The following is a 21,179-nucleotide window of genomic DNA, read 5'->3' as shown; positions in this document are numbered from 1 at the left end:
GAAAAATACTGTATATTTACTTTCCTCAGTTTCAATTTTATTAATATAAATGAGAAACTTAAATTATTACTGGAAATAATAGGGTCGTTTTATAGAACCTAACTTACATGTAAAATGTGATCACAGCCTATAATTTAACACTTTCTCTTTTCTGGTAACTGAAAAAAAAAGTCAATATATCTATAATGTGTAAATTGGATGGGAAGTATAAACATTTACTTCTATTTTACTGTCAGATATCGTACCTGTTTTGGAAATATTTAATATTAATTCAGAAGTATTTATTAAGCACCTATCTTATGTCAGACAATGTACCAGACACTAGGAATATAATGTCCCATGTCTGTGGAGTCCTATCACAGGTACAGACAACCAAAATAACCAATTACAACACAATGTGACAAATGCTATGTTAGGGAAAATGGAGGGTGCTATGGAAAACCAAGCGTTGGAGCCTCTAACTAGACTTGGAGGGTTAGGATAGGTTTATTAAAGGACATTGCTGCTAAGCTGAGCTCTAAAAGATGAAATATAATACCCAAATGGATGAGAAGTGGAAGGGAAGGGTCACAGGTAAAGCATATGTTTAAACCAAAGTGGATGTACCAGTTCAAACTCCCATAAGCAATGCTTTTCTCCTCACAACTACTTTATTTTAACCATTCTACTGAGTGTATATATAGTGACTTCTTTCTGTGGTTTTAATTTGCATTTCTTGGTATGATCATTGGACATTTAGATATAATATTCTATAAATTTTGTCAACTAATTAAAAAAAACTCACATTTTGGCTTCTGTTTCACCGGCATAATGACAACATATTTAAATGACCTTGAGTCATTGCAATATTTGAAATCTCTTCTAAGTTACCATGAGTGTCAAATTACATTAAATATATATCAAATATATTCCTTTTTTGAAATGTTAGGAAATTGTTTATTCCCCCCAAGTAGGGTATATATATAAACTGCTCCATAACCAAAACATTCCATTTCTTAATCATACCAAAACATTCCGTTTCTTAATCATACCAAAACACCCTGGAGTTTTTCTATAATACCTCCTATCTTAGGAGATGTCTGTTAACCAACTTGTGCTAATAAAATTTTTGGATTATAAAAATGTAAAATGCAGTCAAATATACATGCTACTAGGTAAGAAATTTATTTCCTCCATGTGTGTTTGGTGTGGTTCCTGTGACTCTTGGAATGGTTTGTCTCGTGTTAGTTAGATTTACTCACACTTGCCAACATTACCTTTTCTTTCTTTATATGCAGCCTATCAAGCTTGGAGATCATCTCAACAGTATACTGCTTGGAATGTGTGAGGATGTTATTTATGCTCGGGTTTCTGTTCGGACTGTCCTGGATGCTTGCAGTGCCCACATTAGGAATAGCAGTTGTGCACCCTCATTTTCCTACGTGAAGCAGTTGGTAAAACTGGTTCTGGGAAATCTTTCTGGGGTAAGCCACAGTTCCAATTGATTTCTATAGTCATACTTTAAAATTTAGTAGCATTTCACAAAATTTTCTTTAAATGTGGATAACATTTTCTCAGTGAAGACTAGGAACAGGAGATTGAATTTCAGGTTCTAATTTTAATTGTTTATTTGAAACAGTTCTTAAAAATCTAGAAACCCATTGCAATAATTTAGTCTCCTAGATTTTATGGGAGTTAGTCTTTTCTTAGAACTTTATTCTAGCAGGTATTATAGAATCACAGCATGTTAGAGCTGAGAAGTCTTCATGCCTCTTTTCTTACATCTTTTCCTATGGAGCTTTCAGTAAGTGATTCTACCTACTGTGAAAGTCGTATGGACATGCAAAATGGGTTTTAGAATTATTTAAATGCACTTTCTGTTGCTTTATACCTCTTTCTTGCTCACTTATTAGTCTGGACCTCTTAGGTATCCTCAAACCCTCCCTACCTTCTTTGGACATTGGCACCTGGTATGTAAGGGGGATGCATGCTTGTATCCCTACTAGATTGTCCCAAAACGGGGACTCCTTTATTTTCTCTCTTGTCTTAGATATGAAGAATCCCAGGACTAACAATCTCTATATCTAATAATCCCATTGCTGCATTTCTTAAGCTATATTCTATCCTATTTGCTCTAGCTTGGACGCACCCCCCCCTTGGTTTTTGATATTTGATGTAGGTCTAAACTTTATCTGCTCTTACCCTTTAGGTTATGGTGCCTGAGTCCCCCTCCTTTTTGTAGGCTTTGGATAGATTTACCACTGTCACACAGGGTTCTTGCTGGCTTCCTCTTAATTCCTCATCCCTAAGGGTTTAGTTCTACAATCTTAACCAGGATGTCGTATGGCTGGCAGGGGTATATCCAAATTCCACATGCTTTGCCAGTTGATAAGAAACAGGCTCATAACGTCTTCTAGGCAAATGGTTTGTAAACTGTACCCCAAGGAGCCTTTGCGATTCTGTAGTCAGAGGAAGGGAGGTAGTAGATGCTAAGTGAAGAGAGTTCTCGGCTGCTTATTTCCCCTCCTTAACTAGAGCTGATTTATTTGTTTATATTCCTGTATGTGATTTTTTTTTTTTTGGAACAAAGATAAAGCTACTAAAACTTTGGTCCTCTATTCAGACCAAAGTTTCCCAGATATTTTGAAATATATTTTTGTTTAAAAAAGTTTCTCTATGGTCAAATAAAGTTGAGGAAAAACTATTTTAGGAAAATTAAGTATATTTTCAATGTAGAACTTCCCAGAGCCTTTAATACACTAAGTTGTATTACTAACCCTCAAGAGGGATAGGCACATAGGTGAAACATTTCCCAAACTTACACTGGCCTTTTTTCACAGATCTTCTCATAATACTGATGTTCTGTGAAAACTCGCTCTGAGGAACGTTGATTTGTACTAACTCCTTCACTTTATGGGACTTATGTTTCCTATTAATCAGCCAGGGATTTAAAAGCTATGAGATTTTGAGGGGAAAGGATACAAGTAATGACTGCATTGAAAGGTAGCACTTTGAGCTAGATCCTGTAGCCTAGATAGAAAGGGTAATCCAGGCAGAGGGAAGTAAACTTGGACAAACGCTGTGAGATGGGAAAGAGCGGGACGTTTGAGGAACAGTAATAAGTCTGATATGGGGTGTGCTGTGGGGTTGTTTAGTGGGAGAGAGGAATAGAAAGTTCAGTTGGAATCAGCATGTAGAGAGCCTGCCTTTCTAAGTAGAAATAATAACGCTCCCCTCATCCATTGCTCTTGCCAGTCTACTGGACACTGGGCAGAAGTAACTCTCACAGCTACCTTTTTTTTTTTTTTTTTTGCGGTACACGGGCCTCTCACTGTTGTGGCCTCTCCCGTTGCGGAGCACAGGCTCCGGACGCGCAGGCTCAGCGGCCATGGCTCACGGGCTTAGCCGCTCCGCGGCATGTGGGATCTTCCCGGACCGGGGCACGAACCCGTGTCCCCTGCATCGGCAGGTGGACTCTCAACCACTACGCCACCAGGGAATCCCACAGCTACCATTTTTTAAGTGTTTACTTTGTGCCAGACACTGTGCTGAATGACTTATGTGCTTTTTCACATTTATTCATCATAATCCCAGGTTACAAGAGATAATTTCATCCTCATTATAGAGATAATGAAACTGGAGCTCAAATAGATTAAATAACTTGCCCATGGCCACACACATGGTAAATGACAGAGACACAATTGGAATCTGGATCTCTCTGACCCCAAAGCCATTAGCTGTCAGCCATTATGCTCCTTGGAAGCTGTCATTGCCTCCAGTCGCTGATAGAACGAGTTAGTCTTTCACTCAGTGTGAAATTCACGACAAGTGACCATAATTCTTACTTACTTACTTAAAATTAATTAGCATAGAGTAAAAGTCAGTAGTCCAACTTAGTTGTCCTGGTTTTTCCACTGATTTATATAGCATGTTTGACCTCAATTTTACTTACCTGTAAAATAGGAATAATGGTACATACCATCCACCCATATTACTGAACAGTTTTGAAAATAATTATTTCAATGTTGATGAGCTGCTTCAAGGTCCTTAGAACTTTTCCTTGCTATTTCTCCCTTTATTGTAATATGAAGATAATAATAATATATACCACATGAGGTTCTTGGATAATTAACATAAAGTATTATAAAGCATTTAAGGTAGTGCCTGCTTTATAGTAATTGCTCAGTAAATGACAACTATTATTAATAGTAGTGTCAATGCAGGAATTCACAAAGATGATACAGGATTTTATCTCTTCAGTTACTGCCAATATAGTGCAATGTGGACCAGTATTATTTATATAATTTAAATGATAACATCATTTCAGAAATAGTTCCATTTAAGTCTTCTTATAGGTAGGAAGTATAATACCTCAAATACTACCTTAAATGGATTTTTAATTCATACTTAAATAAGTTTCACTCATGGAGGAATATTAAAATGAGTGTGTGTCTGTGTGTGTAAACAGATAAGTGTGCATGTTCTTGGTGTCAGAATTAAGTAATTTCTCTTTACCGTTCTCTCTCTTTACATTTATTTCTTGAAGTTTCTACTCTAATTGATCAGCTGAATAAACTCAGTATTCTAACATTTCACCCCTTGTAATGTGGAATTTGATGTGCTTGATTTTAAACAAATGCCCTCGGTTTAAGTTATTAAAGTTTAAGACTACTTAAACATTTTGTTCTAAAGGGTCTCAAAAAAGTATTGATTTAAATTTGTCATCCCTCAATATGTCTATTTAGTTTAAAATATTTCTCAAATGTAATTTCTGGCAGGCAAAATCTAGAAAATTATTTTCGAAAATAATTTAAATCAGCACCCTCAGTGCATAGTTGCAATTAGGAGAGAGCTTTATCATACCAGAATTAATATGGTTTTAAAATTATAGTCACACTTGAGAGGTGAAAGTAGTTATCAGTTTGGAAAAAAAAAGAATACTTCAAGTGTGTTGTTTTGAAATGGAACTCATTTTAACTACTTTAATTTGGCTAATTTTGTTCCCTAGTTAGCAGATTAGTCTTTGATAGATGTTTCTTGGCTTTTATTTCCTGAAGATGAATTGGCCAGAACTAAGCTACATAAATCTTATCCAAGGAATATATATTAACAATAACAGACGTGGAGTGTTTTTACTTAAATGTTATACTCTCCAAAAATTATCTAACTGGTGTCATTCTGTAGACAGTTACCATGAAAATAAAAGGGAGATTCTATTGTCAAACTTGACTTTTGATTACCTATGTACAGACGGATCAGCTTTCCCCTAACAGTGAGCAAAAGCCTGATCGAAGCCAGACTATCCGAGACCGATTGAGAGGAAAAGGATTACCAACAGGTAAGAGTATATTAATAGGAAATTTTTAGGCTTTAACCTTAGTTATTGTTTCCTTTACAAAATCATACTTAACCTAGCTTGGAAATCTGGTAATTGTGACCATAATCATAACATAAGTGTGCAAAGTGGAGGCACCGTACAGATAAGGAGCACTAGGTGTATTAATATATAAATCCATGATAGTTATGCAGAAAATGTTAATACAATCAGGACACCATGGTAAATAATTTCTTTCCCAGTATTGTTATTGTAGCAATAATATCGTTTATTTACCTTATCATGGTATTTTGTATTAAAGATACATTTTAAAGTACGACAAAACACATATTTATGAACATAAATGCTACTAAAACAAAAGTTTCAGAAAGCAACATTATTCTTGCTGCACACTGTTATTTTCTATTCTGTTTCTTTTTTTAATGCTAATTGCAGCCCACTAAATTGATTTTATGACCAACGAATTTCATGACTTAGAGTTACCAAATACTAACTTAGGTTATATGATGCTGACTGAGTAAAGACTGATGAAGAGTGGTTTTGCTATTTGCCAATAGCATTAGATAATTATAGGTTCTACATAGTTATTAAATTGATTTTTTAAGGAAATGAATAGAAATTCAAAACACAAGAAATGGAAGTAGAAAAACTAAATTTTTATGTGAAAGTTTATTTTTCAGTGATAAGTTTCAAGCTTGGCTTATTTATAAAATGAACTTTTGTTGATTATCTTTTTTCTCTTTTCATCAAGCAATATTAATAATTATAATTTAAACATTAACAAAAATATTTTATGGGTGAAATATTTTATTGTCTTAAGTCTTGAAGCTGGAGTTAAAGTAAATGTAAATATTGCCTAAATATATTCTAATAAAACATTCTAATTGATATAGTCAGATTAAAATGTTAAAGATGTTTAACTGCTTAATTAGATAATCAGAGCACAGCTATCTTATTTAAAACCTATGAGAAACTCTCATTGTGGAAACTAAATATAGACATTTGATTATCTGGACTAAAAGTTTTGCAGAATTCAGAACTGTCATGTCTGAGAGGGAAGGATGTGCCCTAAGCAAGTGTACTGCTTATCTTAAGAAGTCAAAGAAAAACAATGAAATCATTTCTAATGGAGTGATTCTGTAATAATGCAGTTAGTTCCGTGTCTGTTTTGGTACTTTCATTTTACTTATTGAGAATAAGGATTGTTTTTCTGAAAAGGTATCTTAGCTTTCATATCATCAATATAGTCAATTTACTTCAGGTTAGATAAAGTTCTGTTTCTAATACATATATTATTAGTTTATGTGTGGGTCAGAAAAGAAGGCAGACTTTGTTTAACTTAGTTGTTACAATGCTTTGATGGCAATTTTTAAAAAAGTATTTTTAACCCTTCCTTGTATTTTCTTACTATACTTACGTCCTTATATATATAGACACCTTCCTCTCATAGGTAAAAATCTGTTTTCTTTTATCTTAAAACAATACTCGGATTTGAGGTAAGATATCATGTGAACCTTGGTGCTAAGAATAGCAGCACTTTGTTAATCTATCAAATTTTGAATCAATTCCCTGTTTTAGAACAGAACGAGTCTTTTTCAAGGAGACACAATGAATTTTTTTTTTTTTTTTGGTTGCGTTGGGTCTTCATTGCTGTGTGCAGGCTTTCTCTAGTTGCAGAGAGTGGGGGCTACTCTTTGTTGCGGTGCTTGGGCTTCTCATTGCCGTGGCTTCTCTCGTTGTGGAGCACGGGCTCTAGGCGCACGGGCTTCAGTAGTTGCAGCACGCAGGCTCAGTAGTTGCAGCACGCGAGCCTTAGAGCATGAGGGCTTCAGTAGTTGTGGTGCACGGGCTCAGTAGTTGCGGCGCGCAGGCTCTAGAGCACAGGCTCAGTAGTTGTGGCACATGGGCTTAGTTGCTCCACGGCATGTAGGATCTACCCGGGCCAGGGATCGAACCCATGTCCCCTGCATTGGCAGGCAGATTCTTAACCACTGTGCCACCAGGGAGGTCCACAGTGAATACTTTAATAAGTAAACATTAGATTTAAAAGAAATGATTTGTTTCTCTTACTTATCATCTTTCTATTTCTTCCTCCCTTCTTATTCTCCTCTTATCTCCCTTTCTCCCCTTCTCCTTGCTTCCTTATTTCTCTTTCCTGTTCTTTCTCTCTTTTCGTAGTTCCCTTCTGTCATCTCCTGCTGTCATTAAGTGTCCAGGATATGAAATTGAAGTTTGTATGCTTGGTTGTTACTTGTTGATTTAGTAAATATGTTATATTATTATTAATTTTTAAAGGTAGTTTGTTTTTTCTAAGAATAAAAAATGTTCCTAAATATATGAGACCCCCCATTCTATCCCTCTTCATCATGAATCTACAGAATCTGCAGAAAAAGATCACTCCGCCATATTTAGTTTATCAAATTTTAAAGACTCACAAGTGTTAACATAGTTTAGATTATATTACTTTCAATGATTCAGGGTCTTATTGTTTCAGACATCAATTGTTATGTAACATTTTAGAGGTAGCAATAGAGATTGAACTGAATCTATGCCAACTCTATAACATACTTTTTTTTTTTTTACTGGTAAGTTATTTTATTTTATTTTTTTAATTTTCATTTTGTATTGGAGTATAGTTGATTAACAATGTTGTGTTAGTTTCAGGTGTACAGCAAAGTGATTCAGTTATATCAATACATACACATGTATCTATTCTTTTTCAAATTCTTTTCCCATTTAGGTTATTACAGAGTATTGAGCAGAGTTCCCTGTGATATACAGTAATTCCTTGTTGGTTATATGTTTTATCTATAGCATACTTTAAATAGCAAGTTATTTACTTGTCATTTACATATATACATATATTTGTGAAAGTCATGTACAAAATTAAGCTTTCTGGACACATAGATGCTAGAGATGGGGAAAATCTACTATTAAGCATGTTAGTTTTTGTAAGTGTTAAATGAATATTTGTTGATTGAATGAGTATGAGAAAAAGTTTTATAAAACTATTAGATATAGTAATACATTTGTAATAAAATGTTAATGGTTCTGAAAAGAAATCTATGAGACTCTATGATTTAATTTTTTAGATAGCCTATTTTAAGCATTAAGTTGTGTGCAGAGTAAAAAATAAACTCTAGTTCACCATCTTGGCTCATGTTATTAGACTATTTTATTATAACAACAAATGTATCAGAAGTTTTAAACCAAAGTATTAATGCCTTTTATTTATGACTTTGTTTTTGTAATATTAAGACTTAGTATTACTGTCTAATAGTGCTCTAGAATTCTTATGACTAATAGACTGTCCAAATGCAGATAATCTAGAAGTGACTGTAGTAACTTAAGAAAATTAACAGATAAATCTTTAAATAGACTGTCCATAGATTTTAATTCTCTAATAATCCTATCTCCTTATTGGAGCGTACAGTCTCCCCAGTATCTAAACTCAAGAGAATTTGTAAGGAATTACAATTTATCACTCAGGATAAACCTAAATTAGTTCCTGTAGTTGGGGTAGAACTAGAGGTCCTTATACTTAAAGAAACAATAGCCTTTTGGATCCTCAGCCCATCTTAGCCATTGCTTACCATAATATTACTGCTCAAAGTCTCTTTTAATTTATCTTTAATAAATTTGTAAAACCACATCTCAAGGACAGAATCCACATAGTATACTAATTACAGACATTACCAGACAGAAGCAATTAGGAACTAATAGTCAGTGGCACACACTTATTAATATAACTCTTAAGATTAAAAAAATTAACTCATGAAAAAGAAATATTCTTTTAGGACACTGGTGTTACCTTTGGGCAGTGCCAGTTCTTAACTGTCAGTGGTCACTTGCAGCAAAGCAACGTTGTCATATTACATTAGTAGTAAAGCATTCTCTTTGATGCAGACCAACCTAAAGCCTTTATGTAGTGATAACTTAGTTTATTAGATTCCTGACCACTGTTCTCAATAAATAAAATGTCAAGATGGGCAGTGAGATACAGAATTAGATTAAAAGAAGTAAGCAATTTTAGACATAATGCCTTGTATCTAAGTGATCTGATTGTTCAACTAAAACTTCACAATAAAATTTTTCATCTATGAGTAAATGATCATAAAAGGTCTCTCCTTACATCTTACCTCTGAGATCTGTTACAGAAGCTAAGGCCTAAACTAGTGGGCTGTGCGCCTCCACTCTGTTATATAATACTGTCAATGCTGATAAAAGGCTTCACTAAGCAGAAAGAAATCAAACATTTCCTGCCAAGAAAGCTTAAGGTGGAAGCCTACACCTTGATTAGATCAGCATGATAGTGCTTCAGAACTTGGGCGTATTGATAATATCATGTTTCTTTTTTTATGTACCTGAACACATTTGTGAAGACAGATGGGGAATCGGGGAGCCTCTTTTAATACTGAAATGTCATTTTGAAGTTAGCTTCTAAGAGATGCTGTGAATTTTTTGAGACTCAGTGTGAGGAGAAAGATGAATGATGATATCCCATTAAGGATAACGTTCATCATAAATAACAAAAATAGTTAAAACACAATGTACTTTACAAGGAAGATTTTTTCAATTTAATTTAATAAATGGAATATGTTATATTATGAATACTCTTTATGATCTTAAAATCTTTTATTCATAGCTCTTCAACATTTATTTATTGTTTGCCATTTACTTTTTAGCAAAGTACGGACCCTCCAAAAGGAAAATGTTTGTAGTTTCATTTTAAATTTGAATACTTATAATTGTATGTAATCTAATGTTGTCTGTAAACTGTTTCCGAACTCAGAGCATTCTTTAAGGTGGAAAAATCTACCTAGAGTCACTAATTGTTCTGTTCTGAATAACTTGATTTTTTAAATTCTAGAATCTAAAACTTTTCCAGGAGATCTTTTGATTTCTGGTTTTATGACTTTCTTTCAAAAGAACTTAAATTCTCCCTCAGTAGATAATTATATGCTGAGAAAAATAAAATAGAAACAAAATTTAGAACTTTATGTTGCTACTTGTTCAGAAGAGCTCATAATAGTTCAAATGGGTTAGTTCGTTTATCCTGTCACCTCTAAGAAGAAGACATAAATTATATCCACATTTTTGTAGATGAAGGAAGTGAGAAACAAATTAAGTGGCCTGCCCCAGCTCATGGATTGAATGACAAAGCTAGTTAAAACCCCATCTTTTGACAGTAATCTTTCTGGTAGATTATGCTACCTAAATTGACTTTAAAAGGTTTCAAAAGTTATATAACCAGTCCATTCTGCAAGCATTTTTTTTAGAATTTCTTTTATCAGGAACAGTAAATACAAAAACGAGTAAGACATGATCCCTTACGTATTGTTCCAGTTGGGGGTGGGGGTGAGGAAATGAGTAGGAGTGATGACAGATATATAATAAAATGGATAATTTTAATACAGTGAGAGAATGTCTTCATAGAGGTCCAGCATGCTCTGTGAGTTTAGATGAAGGAGCTTCTAACTCTGCCAGGATAGGAAAATACCACGGAAAGCTCCACCTGAAATCTTTTAAAAAGTAGCTACAATGGCATTGCTTTCAGAAATACCATTAGTTTAATTTCCTGTGATCAAAATGAGTAGTGAGCATAGCTATTAGGTGAACTTAATTAATGATTTCAGTGCTGTTTTTTGCTTGTTTAATAAAGTAATTATAATAGCCTGGGCACATGTTTGGAAAGATCTGGAAAGCATCTGAAGAAATTGCATTTTGTCTACTCTCAGATATAGTTATTTGAGGTGACACTGGTATTAACAGTAAATGGTTTTCACTTGTTTACTAGACTGAAGCATCTAATAAGAGGGCCTAGAATTCCATGTTTTTCCTCATTTATATGGCCAAATGCTATATTTGAACTCTAATTTTGAGTTCTCAGATTAGTGAAATTTTTTCCCTAGTGCTTTAGCAGCACAAAGCAACCATGATACTATATTGCTGTGTATGATGCCATATGTATTTTATCCACCAGTGAAGTGTTAATCAGGCAATTACATATCTTGTTGTGTAGTTGAAGACAGTGAGCATCATTGACATGACAAAACGCATTGAGACTCCGGCCAGTTAGGAATATGTGATTTAAGAATAGTATGTTTATAACCAGCTGAAATCCACCTCTCTGTGTCTCTACCTAAAGTTATGTCTCCTTTTTTTCCCCAAAATCAAAGAAAAGCAGTCCTAGGCTAGAAGATCCACTGGAGAAACCACTTAGCTCAAAACATCTCTTTCCTACCACTTCCTTTCTTTTCCTTCAAAAGGTCATCCACACTCAGTTTCTCCCTTTAATGCTTTTTGTAGCTCATAGCTCTTACAATTTTACTTTAGAGCATTTGTAACAAGTATATACGTACCACTTTGAACCTTGTTTCACACTTCCACAATTTTTTTGCTGTTTTCCTGAAGAGTATCACTGCCCTCTCCCTTCCCTTCCCCTCATCTTACTTTCTCACTCCTCTTCCTATGTCACCATGCCTTTCTTTGTCCTGTTGGCTACTAGAAGAGAATTGTGGTTCAGAATCATTACTTTATAAGTAATAGTCATGAGATTTTAAGTTAGCTATCATAATGTGATTTCCAAACATATAAAGCAAAATGAGCCATATTTTGTAGAAACAGAGTAGGAAGTTAATATAAACCTTTAAATGAATTATTTTCATTATAATTTTGTTCTACCCTGCAGAATTTAAAATAACTTTCTGAAGTTTTTAATAACCATGAACTGAAATATTTTATATCTAGTAATTTTTATAAAGACAATAAAGACCTAGCATTTATAAAGCCATAGTTGTCCAAGAGCCACCTTATTAGCAATTAGTTTTAAGCTTCATATGACTAGTGAGAAGACATGGCTCTTTTAGGATACCATGGTCCAGTAATAGATAGCTGGTAAATACTAATGACCTAAAAGAGAATAATTTACCGTTACAAATGTAATAGACTCATGATACATTTGGAAAGTGATCTATTTCAATAGTGGTCAGCTTCACTGAAGAAGTCATATTTAAAATAAAACTATAGAATAAGAAACAACTAACCATAAGAAAGGTCCTAACATTTAAGAGACCTCAACAGAGAAAAACCTGTGGCCTGGATGGAATAAGGAAAGTGGAGATGAGACTAAAAAGGATTCAAGTGGCACGCCCAGAAGGAGTCTAGATTTTATTTGGAGTGCAATAGTATGCCTTTGAGACTTATTAAGCAGGATGGTGACATCATGGAATGTGTTTTTAAAAGTTAGTCTGGCTGCTGGGTGGAGGGTAGTTGGATGAAAAAAGAAGCAGGTAGGCCATTGCAGTTATCTAGTCAAGTGATAATGTCAATTGGGAATAGGGTGATGCCAGTGGAATTGGAAATAACAGAGTAACATATCTTTGAGAATTTAGATAGCCGGCACTTTCTGATGGGTTTGATATGGGGAATTAGGAAGATGAAGGGTTTCAGGAGGGTGCCCGTATTTCTGTTTTGAGCCGTCAGTTGTATAATGGTACCACTTATTCAGGTTGGAAAGACCAGGGTAAATGGACATCTCTGGGTATGGGAAGCAAAAGATTGGTTTTAAGCATGTTCAGTTTGTGGTGCTTCTGAGATATACTAGTAGAAGGTCCAGTTGTTTCAGACTGGAGCTCCCAGAAGAGATCAGTGCCAAGAAAATAAATTGGGGAATTGTCAGTATATAGATAATATTTAAAGCCTTGTTAATAGGTGAAATTGTATAAGGAAAGAGTGAAAAGATAGGGTTCTAAAACTGACATCTGAGGAAAGCCAACATTTGGATATCCAGTAGAGGAGGAGGAAAAGCAGACTTAGAATGAGCAGTCTGAGAAGTAGGAAGAAACCAAGCTTGTACAGAGAGGAAAGTGATTCGTTAAGGGATTGTCATCACTATTAGTTATTGCTGAGAGGTAGGTAAGATATGGATGCAGAAGTGTCCACTGGATTTGGTAATATGGGTATCATCAGTGATACATGATGAGAGTTGCCAAGGTGTAGAGGAATGGGAAGCTGACTAAAGTGGGTAGAATAATGAATGGGAAGTGAGAAATTGGAGACAGCAGTGGCTAGAGGGGAAATGTGGTAATAGGGGCGAGGTTTTGTTTAGTTTGGTTTTGTTATAGAGATATTAGAGCACGTTTTGTGTACTAATGGGAATGACTCAGTAGAAATGGGGGATAATAAAGATGGAAGCAGAGAGGGCAGAAGTTAACCAAAGAAATAAAATCGTTGGTAAACTAAGAGGAGGGGGGAATTGAACACATATCGGGAATTGGCCTTTGGTAAGAAATTTCATCCTTTGAGACAGTAGGGAAAAGATCACAGACACGGGTGGATAGGTAGAATTAGTCATGGAAGAATGAGTTGTCTTCTGACAACTATTTTCTTGGTGGAATATGAGACCAGCTCATCAGGTAAAGAGAGATGAGAGTTAAGGTGGGAAATCTGAAGAATGAGGAAAAATGAATCAGTTGTGGAAAGTGAGTGAACTTACTCTTAGCACATGATGTTGAGTGTCCGAAGTGGTTGACCGTGAATTTATGGTGCTGCCAGAATACCCACTTGTTTGATTTTCTCCAAGTTTTGACTACTTGTTGGTAGTCAAGATAGTAAAAGAAGGCAGATTGATGAGTTCATCCGTGATTCTATGATCTGTAAATCCTTTTGAGTCTTATTTTTTTTTTTTTTTTTTTTTTTTTTTGCGGTATGCGGGCCTCTCACTGCTGTGGCCTCTCCCGTTGCGGAGCACAGGCTCCGGACGCGCAGGCCCAGCGGCCATGGCTCACGGGCCCAGCCGCTCCACGGCACATGGGATCCTCCCAGACCGGGGCACGAACCCGTATCCCCTGCATCGGCAGGCGGACTCTCAACCACTGCACCACCAGGGAGGCCCTGAGTCTTATTTTTTATCTATTGTATTCTATCAATTTTTAAGAGTATCTTTGTTCTTTATATTTAATACAATTTTAAATTAATGAGTCAATATGTGGTTTAAGAATGTAATTCACCACTGAGATACTTTAAGATAAACATATTTATCAATTTAAAATTATTTTATATTAGAATCTAAAGTCTGTGGCAATCTATGTGTCTAGATGTGGTGTGGTATATTTCCCAGTATTCTGTAGATCAGGGGTCCCCAACCCCCGGGGCCACGGACAGGTACCGGTCCATGGCCTGTTAGGAACTGGCCTGCACAGCAGGAGATGAGTGGTGGGCGAGCGAGCGAAGCTTCATGTGCTGCTCCCCTTTGCTCCCCAGCACTCACATTACCCCCTGAACCATCATCCCCCTCCCCCAGTATATGGAAAAATTGTCTTCTGTGAACCCAGTCCCTGGTGCCAAAAAGATTGGGGACTGCTGCTATAGATGATGTGCCCCAAATAGGCGATGTTATCCTTATTTGCACTTGAGTGGATCCATGTTCAGGGGGAAGATGAGTACCAAGAAAACATTTGAATCTAATTTTCAAGCAATTATGTGTTGCCATTCTGAAATTAATTTACTTGTCTATGATTATTAAGGTAAAATTTGTGGTCAGGGAATTAGAGCTTATAGTTGTTACCCTGAAGAAGCAATTGACTTCTTCAAATGAGTTAATAAGTGATTTATTATCAAGAAGGTTCTAGTCATCATTTTACATTGTATCCATAGCAAATAGGTTATGAAAGAGGGATCACAGAAGGTCACACAGGAAATCTTCAGTGTTTATGGGCTATTGGGTTAGTAACTATATTTTTCTACATTTCTCTTTTTAATAGTGGAACCATATATATGTGTGATTTTTTTTGTTGTTGCATCTATGAATTCAAAAAATTTCTGGTTGGACATTTTTGCTGTGCCTCAATGCATTTAGACTGCTGCCTTAAAAAAAAACTAGAATGGCATACTGGTTTTAACTACATCAAAGACTAAAGCATAAATAAGAATGGGTAATTTCTTCTAGTTGACAAATATTGATACATTGTGTTCAAGAGGAAAAACTATTTCAGTACACGATGGTCTGCCGTGGAAAAATTGTTTCTTACATAATTTAAACACAGTCAAGTTGTGTGGATTTCAAACATAATCAAATTTTCTGAAAACATATCTAATCATAATAAAACTTTGATACTTAAGAATTCCAAATACTACAATCTTTTTTCCATCCAGAATATAGCAAGAATTCTTTGTTTCTTCTTTAAGCATGTTTATTTAAAATAACCAGAAAATGGCAGGGCTTTATATTGAAATAATACCTATTTGAATTATATCTTCAGAAGTTAAAGGAGTATACTACATATTCTATTATTACCCCAAATCGTTTCATGAATAATTAATATTCTACCAAACTGGTTGTATCAGAAACTCTTATCTATTTTTTAAAATCATTCACCTTTGAATATAAAATCATTCACCTTTGAATATAAAATAATGCTACTTTAAGAAGTAAGTTCAATATATTATTGATTCAATATATTATTCAATATATTATTGATATCATTAGGTAAGTAACGTTGGACTATGAAAAGTTATACAAACATAACATCTCTTTCCATTTCCCTTATCATCACCACCATCCCATTTCATCTCTCTTCCTCCATTCGGAGAATTAGGAAATTGCCACCACTTTCATTGTCAATAATAAGGTTACATTCCAGTTATTTTCTAAAAATTCTGTCCATACATGATAGATTCTTATCATTCCAGGAAGAAGCTCTACTTCTGATGTACTAGACACATACAAGTCTCCGTTCTCTCATCAGACCTTTCTTAACAAAGGGCTTAGTAAATCTATGGGATTTCTGTCCATCAGAGACACACAATATGAAGAAGTTTATTTCAAGGACATTTCATCAGATAATAATTCTGGACATGAAGATTCTGAAAATTCTTGCTCCCCTTACCAGTTCAAAACTAGTGGCCCAGAAAAAAAAGCTATCCCTGGCATTGATGCGCTTCCCAAGAAGAAGATTTGGGCTTCATCCATGGACTTGCTTTGCACAGGTGACAGAGACATCTCTTCTGGGGAGACTGACAGACACCAACACTGTCTGCCTGAGGCGGTAACAGTACGGACTTCAACTACTCCTAGGAAAAAGGAGGCAAGATACTCAGATGGAAGCATAGCCTTGGATATCTTTGGCCCTCAGAAAATGGATCCAGTGTTTCACACACGAGAATTGCCCACCTCCTCAGCAATATCAAGTGCTTTGGACCGAATCCGAGAAAGACAAAAGAAACTTCAGGTTCTGAGAGAAGCCATGAATGAAGAAGGTTAGTAATTTCGTGTGTGTTTGAGAGAGAATTGAAGTATTTAAAATTGTGTTTTGAAATAAAGAAGGGTTAGTAAACCATTCCATAAGTCTTATTTCCACTGCCAAACCTTTGTAGCCAAGTTAGGCTCTTTCTTCTCTGTCAATTTCTGTTCTTCCTTCCACAAAAACCCTAATCAAAGTACAGTGCTACCACAAAGTCATCCTTACTAAACACACCCAGTCCAGCCACTGTATAAGTCTCTCAATATTTTAGGTAGGCAGGAGCCATGTTTTCTACTTCTTTTTAATCCTCCACAGCACTGGCTATCATGCACTATCTTGTGGGAGGCTTCTGTAAAGGACTGGTTCGTGGAAATGAGATGCAGTTAATCAAAATCAGCAATCCCAGGGAGGCAGCGTAGACTGGTGACAGTGCAGTGGTTCCCAAACCACCAGCTTCAAAAAACACATTTTGGGACACGACTCCTGGAGATTATAATTTCTTTGGTCTGGAATGAAGTTTTAAATCTACATTTTTAAAATCATAGTGTTTAGGTTTATAGATTTAGAGTCAGACAGCCTAGGCTTGAATTATTTACCCAACTCAGTAGCTATGTGATCCTTAGTTCAGCAGCTGGGCTTAATCACTCCGTCTTAAGTTACCCTATGTGTAAAATGGGCTTAACACAAATTAATTGGGTAGTGAATGTAAAGTGATTAATAAATCAAATTATTACAATCCTAGTATGGGGGCATAAAATAACTTTATAAATTATCAGTTATTATTTACAGGGGAAAGCTCTGTTTCAAAAGTACCTATTCACACACAAAGCACAATATGTTGAACAGAATAAAATTATGTTCTAGACATGGATAGAGGCTGTTTTTAATATAGATAAGTAGAAGAGAGGGCAAAATAAGAGTTTTCAATCTAATATTTATTTAAATATTAATATATATTTATTTATTTATTTTATTTATTTTTGGCTGCATAGTTGCGGCACACGGAGTCTTCGTTGAGGTGTGCGGGCTCTTCCTTGCGGTGCGCGGGCTTCTCTCTAGTTGTGGTGTGCAGGCTCTGGGGCGCATGGGCTCTGTAGTTGTGGCGTGCAGGTTCCAGAGTATGTGGGCTCTGCACACGTGGGCTCTCTAGTAAAGGTGCGCAAGCTCAGTAGTTGTGGCACGAGGGCTTAGTTGCCCTGTGGCATGTGGGATCCTAGTTCCCTGACCAGGGGTTGAACCTGTGTCCCCTGCATTAGAAGGCGGATTCTTTACCGCTGGACCACCAGGGAAGTCCCTAATCCTCTGCATTTTTGAAGATTAAAGTTTTATAACTGCTGCTTCTAGACCCCTGGAACATAGGTGATTAAAGGGAGCTTTAAGGTGCTTCTAGTTCAGTGAGAGTAGTAACATAATCAAGGGTCATATTCATTTTTAAGATCATTGTCCTAGTGAATATTTTTGATCCATAGGTTGCCTTTACAGTACTCTGCTAAAGGTTTGGTCTGTTACTTAAGTTTTAAGCATAGTTCTAGGACTGAAAATAGACCCTACATTGTGCTTTACTTTTCATAAATGAAGTTTTGCACTTTTTTTTTCAATTCAGGAGTTGCAAATTAGTGGGGAAATAGAAATTATGGAGGAAATTATTGAACACTTAATTAATATTATGGGTTTATATATAATTGCATTTTTTAAAACATTAGCCAGCATTATGAGATGGTCGAATATAACCTAGATCTAAAAACTTTCAAAGACTTGAAAAGACTTTTATTTTTCAAAGAAAATAAAAACTTAGAAATTTGTTTTATGCATGATTTCACTGTTTAACTCTGATAAGTAAACTTTTAGAGTTGTGACAGCAAAAAGCAGTCACTTTGTAGCTTAAAATAAAGGCTCTCCTTTCAGAAGCTGTATTTCATGACTATTTAGTGTTGCACAACAGCTAACATATGAATATAATTTAGCCTGACATTCTTATGAGCATTCCCTCATGGAGACATTTATGTAAAGAAATTCTGCCCATTGTGGAAAAAAAAAATCCCTCAATGATTCAAATAGATAAAACCATGATTGTCTCAGAATATAAATAGTGAAGATACACACCAATTTAGATGACTGTTTCTAACATTTAAAAGGTTGACTGGGGGCTTCCCTGGTGGCGCAGTGGTTGAGAGTCCGCCTGCCGATGCAGGAGACATGGGTTCGTGCCCCGGTCCGGGGAAAATCCCACATGCCGCAGAGCGCGGCTGGGCCCATGAGCCATGGCCGCTGAGCCTGCGCGTCCGGAGCCTGTGCTCTGCAACGGGACAGCCCACAACAGTGAGAGGCCCGCGTACTGCAAAAAAAAAAAAAAAACTGACTGGTATATTTTCTTTTTTTCTCTTTTTTTTTTTTGCGGTACGCGGGCTCAGCGGCCATGGCTCACGGGCCCAGCCGCTCCGCGGCATGTGGGATCTTCCCGGACCGGGGCACAAACCCGCGTCCCCTGCATTGGCAGGCGGACTCTAAACTACTGCGCCATAAATATTAATTTATAATGTTTTCAAACATCAAAACTTTAGTGAAAATATTTTTAATTTGTTAAATTATGCTGCAATAAATAGTCTGTTTAACATGTTTTGTTTGAATAGGTGATTTATGGGGATGTCCTATAAAGTGAGTATTAAGTCAAATTATGTCCTGGTTTACATAGAAGTCTTTTATCTTCTTGGGAAACATGTGCATGCATGTGTGTGTAAGTGTCCTATGGAAACTGAAATAGACCAACTTGTTTTCAGATATGCATATATGTATCTGCAAAGATGATATATAATCTCTGTAAACTCTTATTTTTTCAAAGTGGTAACTTGTTACAAAAACAAATTTCCAGATTTAGAAATTTTAGGTTTATTATAAGAGATAAAAGAAAAGGAAAAGATTTCTTTTTAAAAATAAATATGCTTTCAATTATTTGATATAGGACAATTTCTATCCTGAAATCTTTCTTTGTATTAAAGAGTTTCAAAAGCATTTGTTCCCACAAAGAACCTACCCATTTTCCCCCCAGAGTATATTTTATAACCAAGTTAAGGAAAACAGAACACCTTGAAAATGTTGGTTTATTATGGAAATATAGCACCTTAAATAAACTCCATTATTATATAGTAACTTGCAAGTAGTAATAAATTATATTTGCTTTAGACTAAAAGCATTGTTTGAAAGGAACGTTTGAGGTTTGGAATTCAAAAGCAATAATTTTATTAGTTATTTAGTTGAATAATTTACTGGTTTTATGCTGTGCTGTCTTTTTCTAAAGGTAAGATAATTTATGTTAGCCGAGCAAAGTACAGATTGCCAATATGAAGATTTCAGCTAGTATACAAAGAAGAAAAAAGAATGGAAAATAATATAAACCCATTTATCTCATTTAATTCTTATGAATAGTAGGCTTCATAGATCCCTTTTCTGTGGACTAAAGCATTTAAAGATATTAATACTCTCTACAGTTTTTGTGATCTTTACAATGGGAAGTTGCTACTGGGTATCAGTAATTTTAGAATTAGAAGAGGTCTTAAAGCACATGTGCTTGGGCTTGTGAAGATTTAATCATGTACCCAAGATCACATAACTGGTTAATGATAAATTTTCCATTATTATGGGAGATTGTAGATTTCCATGAGAGATTTCAGCATTCCAGTCTAAGAATTTCCCACCACATGTTACCTCTTAATTTTTAAAAAAGGATGTGTTACAGTGTTCACTTGGATAATACAACAGACAGAAGAAAAGAAGTTGCTAAATTGCAGTTTGTTCTTTGGGGCACGTGAGGAGATTCATTGAACTAATGGGAAAGACAGTTGTCTCCTTCAACCTCAAATGTATAGCCCTTACCTTAGCCCAGGCCCCATCCTCTTGAAAGGAGCCTGTACTTAAATCACCTCCATAGCATCTCCTCAGCTGACAGCATCAACCAGCCAACTAGCACAGGGGAGATCAGACATTAAAATCATGGAGTTTGGTATTGGAAGGAATTTGGATATCATTTAAATCAAACATCTCATTTTCAGACACCCAGAGTAGACTAGTTTGCCAAAGGAAAGACATAATTCATAAATCATAACAGAGCTGAATTTAGAATCCAGGTCTCTGAAGCCCCAGAATAAGATTTTTTCCGTTCTGCCATTCTGATTTCAAGCAGAAACCAGAAACATTTCAGATATATTGTTGGGAAAATATTTTACTGCCTGGGAAGTTGGACACTCAACTAACCACCTAAACAAACCCCTTAGGTCTCTTCCTAGTAAAATTATATAATTTTTAATACAGTAAAACAAGATATTATTATGAAAGAAAGGCTCATTTGGTTTTTCCTTCAATAAACCACACTGGATATGGGTTAAGATGAAGCTCCATTGTGTCATATCCTCTATTGTGGCAGATAGTGGGATTTTGTTTTGCTTTGTTTTGGATAGTGTTTTGATGGGGCTTTACTGCGGTAGGATCTGTAAGATGGTTATCCTGTACCTGATGGCATAAGAGAGTAAACTATCAAGCAGTGGTTGGTATTGAGTGCTCTAATTTCTTTGGGAACAAAATAAAGTTAGGAACAAAAAAGATCCCAAGAAAGAAATTGTAGTTGAAGT

At 35.6% G+C, this 21,179-nt stretch overlaps 1 protein-coding gene across 8 annotated transcripts in view; it reads left to right on the top strand.

Annotated features, from left to right (window-relative positions):
- Positions 1–21,179, top strand: part of PTPN13 (protein tyrosine phosphatase non-receptor type 13) — a 225,054-nt gene that overhangs the window by 93,013 nt on the left and 110,862 nt on the right. For 6 of the 8 annotated variants that reach the window (XM_082632173.1, XM_082632169.1, XM_082632171.1 and 3 more), the window contains 3 exons: positions 1,278–1,463; positions 5,230–5,317; positions 16,007–16,573. In XM_082632173.1, the coding sequence (XP_082488299.1) occupies positions 1,278–1,463; positions 5,230–5,317; positions 16,007–16,573 (841 nt within the window). The remainder of the gene's footprint in view (positions 1–1,277; positions 1,464–5,229; positions 5,318–16,006; positions 16,574–21,179) is intronic. The other 2 variants (XM_082632172.1, XM_082632174.1) reach the window with 2 other exon arrangements.

The sequence above is a fragment of the Mesoplodon mirus genome, assembly GCF_964341445.2.
Source record: "Mesoplodon mirus genome assembly, chromosome: 2".
Lineage (NCBI taxonomy): Eukaryota > Metazoa > Chordata > Mammalia > Artiodactyla > Ziphiidae > Mesoplodon > Mesoplodon mirus.
The sequence above is the reverse complement of the archived record's forward strand: the minus strand, read 5'-3'. Positions and strand labels throughout refer to the sequence as shown.